The sequence below is a fragment of the Hyla sarda genome, chromosome 4 (assembly GCF_029499605.1).
Source record: "Hyla sarda isolate aHylSar1 chromosome 4, aHylSar1.hap1, whole genome shotgun sequence".
Classification (NCBI taxonomy): domain Eukaryota; kingdom Metazoa; phylum Chordata; class Amphibia; order Anura; family Hylidae; genus Hyla; species Hyla sarda.
This window is the reverse complement of record NC_079192.1, coordinates 124,843,981-124,859,368: the sequence shown is the minus strand read 5'-3', so window position 1 is coordinate 124,859,368 and position 15,388 is coordinate 124,843,981. Positions and strand designations below refer to the sequence as shown.

The window sequence follows — 15,388 nt, the reverse complement described above, 5'->3', positions numbered from 1 at the left end:
CGCCGTGGGCTTTTCACCCCATAACACAGGACACACTTGATAAAATCTCATCAGATTTCTCCGACTCCAGGATGCAGAGAAATTTACTGAGCGGGCGGCCAGACACAGATGAGCTGGTATAGTTAGTGCCTTCATTTCTCTTCTTCATTGCAGTTTCTTTCATTCAAATGACTCTATAAATGGAAGTAGTTTATCTGCCACCCTCAGAAAAAGCTGGGTATTTTATGTTCATGCAAGTGCATAGTATTATTTCCTCCACCTTACACATTTAGGAGACAAAATAAGTGAATAATTGTCTTAGGACCTCGGTTTCAATGAATTTAAGACTCTCTCAGGTATTCCATGACCTCCTATGACCAGTATATGTGTACAAGGACATCTTGCTAGGAAGGCTTTTCATAGGGTTTATATTTTTACAATATAGGTGCCACTGAAACTGGAATTGTAATTCTAGAACAGTGTTTCCCTACCAGTGTGCCTTCAGCTGTAACCTGGGCAGCTTTTGACTGTCCGGGCATCCTGGGAGTTGTAGTTTTACAACCGCTGGAGGCACACTGTTTGGGGCAACACTGTTCTGGAGAATACTTTCCCCTGATGCTAAGTGTATTGGTGGTAGGCTTAAAACCTATGCACCTGACCATTAAGTGTACACACTGATCACAAGGTATGTGGCTCTTGTGCTATGGAATCACCATCTATGAAGTTTACAACTAACAATTTGAGTTTTTGCACTTATTTTGTTTCTGGTTCAGTCCATAGACCAGTGTTTCCCCCCACATGTGGCTCTCCAGCTGTTGTACAACTACCACTCCTAGCATGCCTTAACTCTTCTTTAGGGTACGTTCACATGCAAAGGATCTGCTGCATATTTTTGCTGCATATTTTGTGCAGCTGATTTTGCTATCCATTAACTAATGGGTAGCAAAATCAGCTACATAAAATATGCAACATAAATCTGCAGCAGATTCTGTACGTGTGAACGAACGTACCCTTAAAGAACAGAAATTTAATGATCTTATTTATTCATTATTGGGAGAGTTCCAGAACTTTAAGATCCACATGGAATTCTAATTCAGTAATTCACCATGATTCATTCCCCCCCCTGTATTTGTTAAATACTTACTACTTATTGACTAGCCCATGTTTTAGGGGAGCTTTTTTTTTTATTTTTATTTTTTTTAACATGCTTTTGGAATGATTCCAGAAATTGGCACAGATTAATAAATTTGCTTTTAAAATTGCCTTAAATAGAGGATGTTTTTTTTTGTTTGTTTGTTTTTTATTTTTATTTTTTTGTATTGAGCAGTGTTTGTGCTTTTTTAAAGCTTTTTCAGGGCACATCTTGATGAGTATATTGCTCTTTTGAGGTATCAGTCTTTATCTTTGGATGAAAGTGTTGCTTTATCTTTCTAGTGTTCTTATTGTACCAAAGCATTGTTTCCTGAGACTATTATTTTCTGTATAGTGCTAATTCATACCTTTCTATACAATATAGCAGGCTGTCTTAAAGATTATAAGAAGTTTGTAAAGAGATTGGCATTGTCAGACAAACTTCTCTTAAAACGGTGCATCCACGTTCCTTATAAGACTATAGGTTTTCCTCCTGAAGAGCCACCCGCTCATTAACAACCATAGTTATTCTGGTATCTTCCTTACTTTCCTTCCATTAGTGTTTTACGGTATTCTCTTACTTTTCAGGTACACTGGGCAGAACAGCAGGTGGCAAAAAGAAGAAGGAAAAGAGATATTTTTACAGAGCCAACAGACCCAAAATTCCCCCTGCAATGGTATTTGGTAAGTACGTTAAGAATATTTTGTAGATTTTAAAGGCATTTTTCTCAAGATAATGTATGTAAAATACACATTGTAGCAGGGAATGCTATGTTATTATCTAATCAACTAATAGTTAGGGATGAGCGAATCGAATCTGACGAATCCAAATACTTTACAAATTTCAGGAAAAACTCGATCCGTAACAAATGAGAACATCGCCGTGAATCGATCGCGCAAATCGCTTCATTAAACTCCATTTAGTGCGGTCCAGGCTTCAGGGGCCAGGCATCTAAAATGGCGGATCCACATGTGAGGACTCCTATATGGTATCCTCATGCTGCCGCCACCTCCACGCTGTGTCATTCAGCCACTATATGGTCTCCTCATGCTGCCGCCACCTCCACACTGTGTCATTCAGCCACTATATTGTCTCCTCCTACTGATGCCACCTTCAGGCTCTGTCATTGTGCCGCTCTGCGACAGTGATTCTAATAGCGATGCCTCTAATCTGCATATCATACTGAATAACAGTATTTTTTCACTACCCCAGCACACACCCTATGCGTGTTATAGCAAGGCAAAGTGTTCTATACCCCTATTGAGGCTCTCTGTAGGCCAGAAATAGCTGTTTTTAATACAGGTTCGCCATGAATAAATTTGGACCAAACCAAATTTTTTTGCGGAAAATTCGGCGAATCGGCCAATTCAAATTTTTCTAAAATTTGCTCATCTCTACTACTGGTCATAGAAAAAAAGCTTTCCATCTTCACTTCTTGAGCATGCACACACATGAGATATAGAAAGCCACCTGTTGTGGCCCTCACTGTAGAGGAGTTTTTCCCAACCAGGGTGACTCCGAATGTTGTAAAACTACAACTCCCCTTGTGAATTTCACAAGAAAAACAATGATTTGCTTGGTTTTAACATAACTTTATTCTTTCATGAGTTATTTACAAGTTTCTGACCACTTATAAAATGTGTTCAATGTGCTGCCCATTGTGTTGGATTGTCAATGCACCCCTCTTCTCCCACTCTTCACACACTGATAGCAACACCGCAGGAGAAATGCTAGCACAGGCTTCCAGTATCCGTATACACTGCTATATACACCGCAGGAGAAATGCTAGCACAGGCTTCCAGTATACATAGTTTCAGGTGCTGCAGAATGGGCAAAACAAAATCTGGAACAGGGCCCTCAGTTTACACAGAAGATTTTGTTGTAGTGATGAGGTAAACTTTTATGTGAATGGTGAAGTTAACAAACAAAACCAGCGCTATTGGTCTTACACTAACCCACATTGGATAGATCCCTCCAAGACTGTTGGAACACAATTATTGATGGTATGGTGTGGTATATGGGGTACAAAGATAGTGGGGCCATTCTTCATCAATGGAAATCTCTAGGCCACTGGATATGCAAAATTGCTACATGATGATGTGTTTCCCTCTTTATGCACTGAAGCTGGCACTTTCCCTGAGTTTTTCCAGCAAGATGGTGACCACCACATTATGGGTGTCAGGTCCGAGCATTCCTAGATGAACAGTTTCCTGGATAGTGGATTGGTCGTCGTGGGCCAGTTGAATGGCCCCCAAGGTCTCCCGATCTGACCCCCTTAGACTTTTATCTTTGGGGTCCTCTGAAGGCAATTGTCTATGCTGTGAAGATACAAGATGTGCAGCACCTGAAACTACGGATACTGGAAGCCTGTGCTAGCATTTCTCCTGCGGTGTATATAGCAGTGTATACGGATACTGGAAGCCTGTGCTAGCATTTCTCCTGCGGTGTTGCTATCAGTGTGTGAAGAGTGGGAGAAGAGGGTTGCATTGACAATCCAACACAATGGGCAGCACATTGAACACATTTTATAAGTGGTCAGAAACTTGTAAATAACTCATGAAAGAATAAAGTTACGTTAAAACCGGGCACATCATTGTTTTTCTTGTGAAATTCCCAATAAGTTTGATGTGTCACATGACCCTCTTCCTATTGAAAAACAAAAGTTGGATTAAAAATGGCCACCATGGTCACCACCCATCTTGAAAAGTTTCCCCCCACACATATACTAATGTGCCACAAATGGGAAGTTAATATCACCAACCATTCCCATTTTATTAAGGTGTATTCATTTAAATGGCCCACCCTGTATATTAAAGGGGTACTCCACTGGAAACCTTTTTTTATTTTATTTATTTATTTTTTAATCAACTGGTGCCAGAAAGTTAAACAGATTTGTAAATTACTTCTATTAAAAAATCTTAATCCTTCCAGCTACTGTATCATCCACAGGAAGTTCTTTTCTTTTTTTAATTTCTTTTCTGTCTGACACAGTGCTCTCTGCTGACACCTCTGTCCATATCAGGAACTGTCCAGAGCAGGATAGGTTTGCTATGGGGATTTGCTTCTACTTTGGACAGTTCCTAAAATGGACAGAGGTGTCAGCAGAGAGCACTGTGGTCAGACAGAAAGGAAATTCAAAAATAAAAGGACTTCCTGTGGAGCAAATAACAGATAAGTACTGGAAGGATTAAGATTTTTCAATAGAAGTAATTTACTAATCTGTTTAACTTTCTGGCGCCAGTTGATTTAGAAATACATTTTTCCAGTGGAGTACCCCTTTAATGCTAATGAACAGGGTATGAGACCCTAGTTTTGTTATCTTCTAAAATGAGATTAAAATAGCCCTTAAAAGTAATAGTATGAGATTGAAATAGTTTTAAGAAAGTAATAACAGGACATGTATCGGTCACTATTTTCTACCATAGAGCTCGTATCTTGGGTGTAAATTTCTCTGTTTGCACATGCAATGGAATAGAGGAGTACAAAACATTACCTTTCAAAGGGGTACTCCCGTGGAAAATTATTATTAATATTATTATTATTTATTTATTTATTTATTTTAAATCAACTGGTACCAGAAAGTTAAACATATTTGTAAATCACTTCTATTAAAAAATCTTAATACTTCTAGTACTTTTTAGAGGCTGTATACTAAAGAGAAATCCAAAAAGGAAATGCATTTCCTCTGATGTCATGACCACAGGGCTCTCTGCTGACCTCTGCTGTCCATTTTAGGAACTGTCCAGAGCAGAAGAAAATCCCCATAGCAAACATATTCTACTCTGGACAGTTTCTAAAATGGACAGCAGAGGTCAGCAGAGAACACTTTGGTCGTGACATCAGAGGAAATGCATTTCTTTTTTGGATTTCTCTTTAGTATACAGCCCCCAAAAGGTACTGGAAGGATTAAGATTTTTTTTAATAGAAGTGATTTATAAATTTGTTTAACTTTCTGGCACCAGTTGATTTAAAAAGAAAAAAAAAAAGTTTTCCACGGGAGCACCCCTTTAAAAAGAGCACAACTGATGTAGTCTGGGTCCACAATACAATGCTAAATTGTGTGGGCCTGTTAACATAGAATCTATAAGGTAACATGAATCGCTGATCTCTTATGAATCGCTGATCTCTTGTGTTCCCACACATTAGTTTGTCGCTTCTTCCAGACAAGGTTGAGCTGTACACCCTGACCTACAATTTCTAACAAAGTAGCAGGAATTTAACTCACAAAGGGTGAACTCTAAACCTAGTAGGCATCTTATGATTTGTGAAAAGTCTCCAAACCACTGACTTTGCACTTGTGCTGCCAAAAATATTGCTCATGAGTAACATGCTTCTCCCCTCAGAGACTGCAGAGACATTGAATATATAGTTTCTTTTTCTTTAAGTTTTTCCCATTAAAATGAAATTATGCTTTGTGCCTTATCCTTGGTGATTACTTCGCCAACAATGTAAGCTTTCCTAAGAGAACTGAAAACATCTGGCTTGCAGAGACGTCAGGTTAAATTAGGTTATAGGAATTGCTAGTTTCATGTACAGCGGTAAGCAGAAAAAAAGAACCTAAATCTTGTTTCTACCTAAACTGTACTAATGATGCAGTGTATGTTCTTAGTGATGCCTATTTAGGATCTATTCACACATAAAGCATCCTGTGCATATTTGATGCACAGGATTAAAAGCGGTGTTCAGTCATTTAGTTTACATTGAAATCTGCAGCTTCAAATCCTGCACATAAAATATGCGTAGAATACTGTACGTATGAATACGTCCTTATAAGTTCATTGGTTTTTATTTTTCTTCTTCTAAAAAGAGAACAAACTCTTCTTTCATTTATTTTTTATCTTTGGAGGTTCGCCTGCTAGAGACAGTTTTGACTAATTCATGGCTGAAATTACATATTTCAAAATGTGCACAGAACCCAGTTCCACAGACCTTTTGATGCTTTACTGTATCTTCTCTCAAGAAACGTTGGGAATTTGTTGACCTGCTTAACTTTTTTTGTTACTTTTTAAAGTACCGTATTTTTCGCCCTATAGGACGCACCGGCATATAAGACGCACCCAATTTTAAAGGTGCAAAATCTAGAAAAAAAAGATTCTGAACCCAACAGTGATCTTCAACCTGCGGACCTCCAGATGTTGCATGCTGGGGGTTGTAGTTTTGCAACATCTGTAGGTCCGCAGGTTGAAGACCACTGGATAGGAGGAGGTAGCACTCACGTGTCCCCGCCGCTCCGGACCCGTCCCCGCTGCCCTGGATGTCGCTCCATCGCTGTCGCCGCGTCCCCGTGGTGTCCCCAATGCTCCGGACGTCGTCTTCCCCGGGATCCACGCTCTCCGTTGCCGTCATCACATCGCTACGCACGCCGCTCCTATTGGATGACGGGACGGCATGCGCAATAACTACTATGGAGAGCGGCGGCCATGAAGGGGATCCCGGCACGGAGCAGACACCGAGGAGGCAGGTAAGGTCCCTCCCGGTGTCCTGTAAGCTGTTCGGGACGCCGCGATTTCAACGCGGTGGTCCCGAACAGCCTGACTGAGCAGCCGGGGTAGTGTCACTTTTCCTTCAGATGCGGCGGTCAGCTTTGATCGCCGCGTCTGAAGGGTTAATACAGGGCATCACCACGATCGGTGATGTCCTGTATTAGCCGCGGGTCCTGGCCGTTGATGACCGCAGGGACCGCCGCGATAGGTGTGTATTCGCCGTATAAGACGCACCAACTTTTCCCCCCTCCAGTTTTTGGCAAGAAAAAGTGCGTCTTATACGGCGAAAAATATGGTATATTTAGTTCTAAAATGTCATAAATCCCCAATGTATGAGGTCCCTGGCTCAAGGGGACATGGTTCCTGGCTTGAGTGCATTGTTCAGATTCACGCTTCATAAATTGAGGTATGAATTTTTAGCTTGCTTACTCAGCAGCTTTTCTTCTATCAAGACATACATTCATATTAAAAATACTATTAACTTAATGTTGAAGATGACTTCCTCCAGCAGTAATGGGATTAAAATACGATCTGTCCCTGTGATGAGCATGAGTTTTCATCGATCTTACTCAGATGGTGGAATTTCCTCCAGAAATCCTTCCCTAACCTTGAAAGTTAGAAGGAATCCTATCATTGCAGTACTGCGATATGTATTGTCTGATCACAAAGCATTTAGCTAATATTACTTCTCAATTGCAGATCTTTTTTTGTAAGACCAAATATTGTTTTAACCTGTGACCAAAATAAAGTGAATTTGTGTAACTGGATCCTACTATTCAATTAACCGTCCATTAGTCCGGCACTTCTGGGACCAGCAGCATTAGAATTGAATGATATTCCAGTCTTTAAGAAGCTTGCACCACTAAATTGAATTGAATTTCAGGATTTCATTAATTACTGGGTTGTAACCCCGATGTAATACGCTACGGATCCTTCCATTTCATTGATGAATTCTGTGATCTTTATACCGGAGTTTAAATATATATCGTTTTTATCTTTCAGTATGATGCAAACCGTCATGACCTTCATGTGAAAGAAGCCTGGGCTCAAGGTTACACTGGTAAAAACATTGTGGTCTCTATCCTGGATGATGGCATTGAAAAGAACCACCCAGACTTGCAAGGAAATTATGTGAGTATAATATGTAAATATTCTCCTAAGAAGGTATAATAATTATTCTTCAGGTATCCAAGGCAATATAGTAAAGGCTAAGCAAGTTGTCTACAGCATAGCTAAAACTGTGCTCCTGGACCCACATATTACCTACGTCTTTCAGTATTGTATTGTACTTTCTGCTACTGCACCTCTTTTTACAGAAGTATTTATTTTCATTACTTTTTTTTGCCAAAGGGAAAGATTGCAGCCATTGATCACTGTCATTTCTTTGCAGCTAGATTTAGTCAGTAATTGAAGGTGATTTTAAGCGTGTATGTGGAATCTGTGTTTTTACCCAAGGCTTGTCTATCCTTTTATTTGCTGATGTGTTCCTTTCTTTTACCTTAACGCTACTAAATCTGTTTCATCCATATAAAGTTGCCCTTATACGTTAGATATGTGTCAGACAAACCCGACAATTTCAGTGTTACCAGCTGTCTATCTAATGTGCACGGTGGCCTTCCAAATGGTAGTACCCAGGGGAAAGAAACATTTCAACTGTCCCATCCTTTTGTTCTAAGATAAGAAACATAGTATTAAGAATATTGGGCAGACTAGACTCTGATATTCTATCAATAGTCCCTGGCCTTATCTTATATGAAGGATAGCCTTATGCTTATCCCATGCATGTTTAAACTTCTTCACTGTATTTGCAGCGACTATTTCTTTTTGCCTTCTTCATGTAGAAGTGAAGTCAGCACTACCTTAAACCCCTGTTTGAAGTGTGATGGTGCTCAGCCCATGAAGCAACAGAGTCCAATAAATGAATAGCCAAAGACAGAAAAGGCGGCAGCTCTCCGGTAAGGTGCAAGCAGATACTTCTTTATTCTTGAGACATCAAGCAAAGACAAACCTTTCTAAAATCGGGAGAGGGTGGATGCTTCAATACTTCATGCAGTGGACAACCGGTAACGCCGTTTCACACAACTCGTCTGTAGAAGGTCTGTACAGGTCTGTAGAAGCATCCACCCTCTCCCGATTTTAGACATGTTTGTCTTTGCTTGATGTCTCAAGAATAAAGAAGCATCTGCTTGCACCTTACCGTAGAGCTGCCGCATTTTCTGTCTTTAGCTATTCACTTCTACATGAAGGCTATTCCATGCATCCACTACTCTCTCAGTGAAGTAATACTTCCTGATGATATTACTGCAGAAACCTTTGTCCCTCTAATATAAAACTATGTCCTCTCGTGGTAGTTTTTCGTCTTGTAACAAGCCATCAGATTAATCATGGCATTGAGCTTAGTGTACACATTTATGGGGGGAGATGAGAGAGAACTTTCAGGCAAACTAGTATTTTTCCGACTTTTTTTTTTTTTAACCTGTATGGTCAGCTTTATTCTTCAGGCTAAGACCTTAGTACTTGTGCTATAACATTGTGATTTGCCTATCTCTCTATCCCTGTCTGTGTAGACAGAACGATAGATAGACAGACAGACAAACACATTCAAACTTTGTACCTGTACAAACTGCAGCATGGATATCTATGTATCAGTACATACAATCTTTTAGTATGTGTAGAGATTTTGGCTTGGATTCTATTGCTGCAAGTTACCTGTTTGTGCTCTCTGTGAGCCCAGGTTTAAAAAGTATGAGATGCCTTTTCTAACTTGTAAAGTTCTCTGCAGCCTGATTTTGTTTTCTCAACATTATTGGTTTGGATTTCCATCTATATTCCTATCTGGATCCAACACTTAATGTTTTCTTGGAGAGGGATACCAAGAGTTCAGCCTTATATGGGCTACATACAAGAGGGAACACTACAGATTTCAATCGCTTTATTTCTGTTTCGAGTGTTTCAATTCAATTATGCAAAATGTCCTGATGGGGATTTATCATTTTTTTTTATTTTTTATTTTTTTTAAAATTAAGGAAGTAAAATAGCAAAGTAACAACCTAGAACCTTTGTTTTCAGTGTCTTCAGTGAATAATTGATACGTATAAGATGACATTGCAGCAGACAAATTGGAGAAGAGGCGCAGATTTGGAGATTCTCTTAGACCGAGTTTATTCTCTAGTTCTGCAGGAGAGAACATTCTCCTCATTTGACACATTAGGAAATTCATCATTCACAGTGATAAACTGCAATTGTGTTACAATAATGGGCAAAGGCCGTGATTAATCTAATGCTTAGATATTTGTAAAAAATAGTAAAGTTCCCGTCACATTGGTTCCCAGTCAAAGTTCTCTTCAAGTGGACAAAGTAGATATGATTTTTAATCTCCATATAGCTGCTAGTTGGGTCGCCATTGTTCCTTTTCCTCTCCGCATAGTTTTTTTTACCTTACCTATATTGATGTATTCTTCTAAAATAATTGAACACTGCGTTATATCTTCACCTAAAAGTAGCACTGTATGCACGAAGATTTATTAACAGTACAGACTCTTATGTAAAAAGTTTCCCTCACCAGGACCTTGTGGGGAAATATCAATTACAATAAATGAAATATAATTGTGGAGAACATTTAAAACATATTAAAATATAATACAAAAAGCAATATAATGCAGTGTGATCGATAGTCCGGCAATTTGATTATCTGCTAATCCGGAAAGCTATGCAAAATTGTCCAGCAAATTACAAGTAGATGTTCCAGATGTATATTGTGCTGAAAGATATAATTATATTACCAGAAAGTTTGAGGTCCCGCTGTGATGGGTTGATCACTAGGCGCTTGCATGCGCCAGCATGACTGGTTCAGATGGCACAAAAAAAATTGTAAATCTAAAATAAAAAATACATTTTATGAAAAATAAAAATGCTTAATGTGTAGAATCACGCACCGTACATTCGCAGCATATTACATGCTGCGGATGCCCGCCAGCTGTCACAATAATGATCTACCTGGTGCAGCTGGGTAGCTCTGTGCGTCCACTCATAGCAGCGTATTTCCCAGCCGCAACAGTGATCTCGCCCTTGTGACTGCTGGGGGCATCCGCAGTGTAATATATGCTTCGGATGCGCTCTATGTGAGCCTACACTGTGCACTTTGCAGGCTTGGGGTGGGGTCTATAGTTCATTTAATGATGCCCTGAAAGCCAAAGTGGGGCTCCTCTCCTTCTTAGTCCTACCAGGCGGTCAGGTAACCAGATATGTCCTAAGTAGGGGTACTGCCCAGCCCGGGACGAACAGCACGATAAAATATGGGGCTCATTTCCTCAATTTCAAAAGAGACTTACCAAAATGATGTCCCACAAATAAAGAATTTGTGGGGGGAAAAAAGCTAACTGCTATCTTTTTCCACTGACTTTGAAATAATTCTAGCCACACAAAAAGGGCTCAATGTACTCACTTTTGTCCTAGGTGAATACTTTAGGGGGCGTAGTTTCAAAAATGGAGTCACTTCTGGGTGTGCAGTATTGTTCTAGAATGCTTTGCAAAATGAAGTGCGGCCTATAATTTGTATCATGATATCCTGAAAGCCAAATGGGGCTCCTCTCCTTTTGGGTCCCACCATGTGGCCATGCAACCAAATATGGCCTAAGTGGGGGTATTACCGAACACGGGATGAACAGCGTAATAAAATATGGGGCGCATTTTCTACTTTTCAGTTGCAATGTACAAAAAATATGTCCCATAAATTATGCATTTGTGAGGGGGGGTAAAGAAAATTTAAATTACCATATCAGCAGCAGAAAAAGGACTCAAAGTACTCACTTTTTGGTCTAGATGAATACTTTAGGGGGTGTAGTTTCCAAAATGGGGTCACTTGTGGGGGTTCTCTATGGTTTTGGCAGCTAAAACCCTTTGCAGGGATGAAGTGCGGCCTATAATCCATTTGGCCTAAAATCATGCCTTGAAAGCCAAATGGCGCTCCTCTCCTTCTGGGTCCTACTACGTGGCCAAGGAACCAAATATAACCTAAGCGGGGGTATTTCCAAACAAGGGCAGAGCAGCTCAATAAAATATAGAGTGAATTTCTTTCAATATCAGAAGCGATGTACAAAAAATATGTCCCACAAATTAAGTATTTGTGAAAAAAAGCAAATTTCTAATTTTTAACACTGACTATGCAATAATTCCTGCCAAAAAACTATGGTGTTAAAATACTCACTGTACCCCCTAGCAAATACCTTTTATGGGGGGTCTAGTTTTTAAAATGGGGTCATATTTGGGGGGGGGGGGGGGCGTGTTCCTATGTTCTACCACCTTCAAATTTCTGCATAGCACATTACAAAAAATGTTGTCCATTTTTAATGGGAGGGGTCTTGGGTGGGGACTTCAGGATTCAAATGCGCATGTGCAAAGTAAAAACGTATACGTTTTTCCCGTATGGAACCGTATACATGTGCGTTTCCCATTGACGTCCATGTTAAAAAAAAACGTATGCGGTTGCAGTACGGTTTTTAAACCGGAGACCAAATCGTGGTCAACCACGGTTTTGACTCCGGTTTAAAAACTGTACTGCAACCGCATACTTTTTTTAACATGGACGTCAATGGGAAACGCACATGTATACGGTTGCATACGGGAAAAACGTATACGTTTTTACTTTGCACATGCGCATTTGAATCCTAAAGTCCCCACCCAAGACCCCTCCCATTAAAAATGGACAAAATTTTCAAAAACGTATGTATTTTTTTTTTATATAAAAACATACGGAACTGTATGCTCTTTTAAAAACAGTATACTGTTTAAAAACACATACGGTTTACTTTTTTCCATACTGTTCCATCCGTTTTTTTGCCATACGGTTTTCTTTAGAAAAACGGATTGAAAACAGTATGGCAAAAACGTAGTGTGAACCCAGCCGTACTTTTACTATGTACATGAGGGACAACTTGTGACAAAGAAACAAGGTCAGAAGTATCGTGATTGGCAAAATGTTACCAGAGTTATTCTCTAATAAAGTCAGACATCCCCGAGACCAGGCCTGGTCTTTCAGGGGCGTACAGGTTTATTTGTATTGGTCATTTTAAGGTGTTAAGTATACTGGTTCTGTTTATAAATAAATGGGTATCATTAATTTACAGTAAATTTGTTATAATTGAAATTACATTGGCCTTTGTGTCCTTATTAGGATAGAGTATTTCCATCCGAAATGAAAAATATTTGTATATCACAATTAGTAGCTGCCAAATTTGATGCTTGCTTGCTTTAATTATTATTTTTTTTTTTTTGCACATTTAATCTAATCTATACCGGTAGTTACTTTTCAGTAACCATTTTGATTGGTTTGTGTGGTTACAAAATTCATAAACTAGACTGCACTGGAAGTCAATCTATGAACTGAAGAGTTAGTAAGAAATACAGTACTTAGCTTAGCCATTTATCTGGGCATCAAAATGCAGCTGTAAATATAGTGCATAGACCACACTGTGAAATTGGTTTTATTGTCGCTTTGACCTATAGTAGTAAATGGACATTTACAAGACTTTTATTGTAATTTATTTTCTCGGCATGTGTGTTTAATGAACAGTTGAATAATGCATGGTTAAACATTTGTCTACTTGGTAAGGAAAGAGAACAGGAAAGAAAGAAAGAATTGATTATTGATCTTTGAGAACTATTCTATGGAGGCTTTTGCCGCAGTGCCTTGAAATTTATTAGGACAAAGCCATTAGGTTCATGAAAAACTGAATGTGCTTGGATATCTTGATTTTTGTTACTCCGGTTGACTGAAAAAGAAACAAATGATCTGGGTTAGAGCTGATAAGAGAAAGTGATGTATATGCTTGTCACTGTAATTGACAATGGTTCTTTTTTGTGTAGCTGTTTTATCTTCTACAATTGTCTTTATTTAGGATCCAGCTGCCAGCTATGATGTCAATGACCAAGATCCGGATCCCCAGCCTCGATATACACAGCTCAACGATAACAGGTAGGTTTTTTGTGGTTGTGAAAGGGAGTCTAAAGTAATGCAGCTTGCATGCAGATGTACAAAAGACTTTTTTATTCTCTCGTCATTTAATGCCATCTATACAGACAAACCTGTAATAGCCAGATATGTCGTTATATACTGTCAATGCAGGTCATTGGTATTGTATCAGCACGGGCCCCCTAGGTATGCCTGAACACACACAAACCTTATGAAAATAATGGCACCACTCTTTTTAGCAAAGTTGACACTTCAAACCCCTCCTATTCTTTTAGAATATCTTAGACTAGGCTTCTATATATCTTGTGTACAGGGCATCAGATACTCTATATACTTCAGTATAGCTCGGTAGGTCATCGATAACTTTCCAAGAAGTCCCCTTTAAACTACATCTGGCGCCTTCAGTTTTTTTTTTTTTTTGTTTTTTTTTAAACCTTTACTGTACAGAACATTCTGGAATCTATTGCATGTGTAAAATATTGAGAGAAAAAAAAAAAAACTCTTTAAAACATGTTTACTTCTATGAATTTGCAAATAAAGCAATTTTGTTGCTATGCATCGAGCAGAAGAAGACTGGTTGCAGTTCAGCCAGAACAAATCTGCATTATAATAACTAAATGCATTAATTAAAATAAAATCTGCAAAGGGGTTTTATCGATAATTGTCTTGTATCCATCCTCCAATAATGTCTGCTGTTATATTTAGTTCATCTGCATTTAACCTGTACAGCTATTTTACATTGTGTCAATATATTCATGAGATCTCTGGATTTTCTACCATCACACTCACAGCTTTTTCATATGTAAATTCAGACCTCTAATTTTTTCATGGTTATCAAAGAGTATTGTTATAACTGTTCATGTTTTCTCATAGTAATAGTAGCAATATATTCTCCTGTATTGTTGTGGTCTGTAGGCATATGCAGTTATTGAAAAATAAAAAAAAGTTGATCAATACTAGGAAATCTTGGTTTGTGGAGGAATATTTGTTAACTCTTGCCACACTTTAAATATACCCTTCCTCATGGACCTTTCCTTTACCCTCTTACTTTCTGCTTAGTAAATGACAAGTTATACAGCAGCATTCATTAAAGTATGAAGGCAGCGTGGAGCAGCAGAGTTCCCCTTTAACACCTGCTGAACTCTTCTGGACCCTACATCAGGTTATCAAGGAACAGTGAAGAAGCAGAAACCAGATTATAGCATTCTCTGACCCCTTTAGATCTAAAATATTTGAAGCTACAAATACATAGACACATCTTAGATAGTTATCCTTTTTACCAGGCTTAGTTTACATGACGATATTGACCTCTGAGGCATGGATACTAAAGAATCCATATTTGTACAGACATGGGCACTTTCAATTGCACTTTCAATTCAAGGGCCCAAGTGTAGTTACCTAGTAGCTACAAGTTTTAGCTCGGACTGAGAAACCTGGCTTGCAGTCAAAAACTAAGCTTTCCAAAAGGATAAGGGGATAAGATGTCTGATCGCGGGGTTCTGGTCTCTGGGCCACCCCACAATCTCTGTGCAGTACCAGGCGTTCTGAACATTATGTTCAGAATGCTTGGTGCGGGCAGCCATGGTTGTGAGGCCATGCCCCCCTCGTGATGTCATGCCATGCCACTTCCATCCATGTCTGTGGACATACACATAAATGGAGGCAGAGTGATGTCACATCACAACCGCGGCCACTCGCACCAAGCATTCTGAATATAATGTTCAAAACTCTGAATGCTGCAAAGAGATCGTGGGGTGGCCCAGAGGCCGGACCCCCGTGATCAGACTTCTTATCCCTATCCTTTTGGATAGGGGATAAGATGTT

At 39.3% G+C, this 15,388-nt stretch overlaps 1 protein-coding gene across 2 annotated transcripts in view; it reads left to right on the top strand.

The window, feature by feature from the left end:
- The window catches only part of FURIN (furin, paired basic amino acid cleaving enzyme), a 218,411-nt gene that overhangs the window by 138,252 nt on the left and 64,771 nt on the right, over positions 1 to 15,388 (top strand). For both annotated transcript variants that reach the window (XM_056572041.1, XM_056572040.1), the window contains exons 4-6: positions 1,699 to 1,794; positions 7,597 to 7,725; positions 13,491 to 13,567. In XM_056572041.1, the coding sequence (XP_056428016.1) occupies positions 1,699 to 1,794; positions 7,597 to 7,725; positions 13,491 to 13,567 (302 nt within the window). The remainder of the gene's footprint in view (positions 1 to 1,698; positions 1,795 to 7,596; positions 7,726 to 13,490; positions 13,568 to 15,388) is intronic.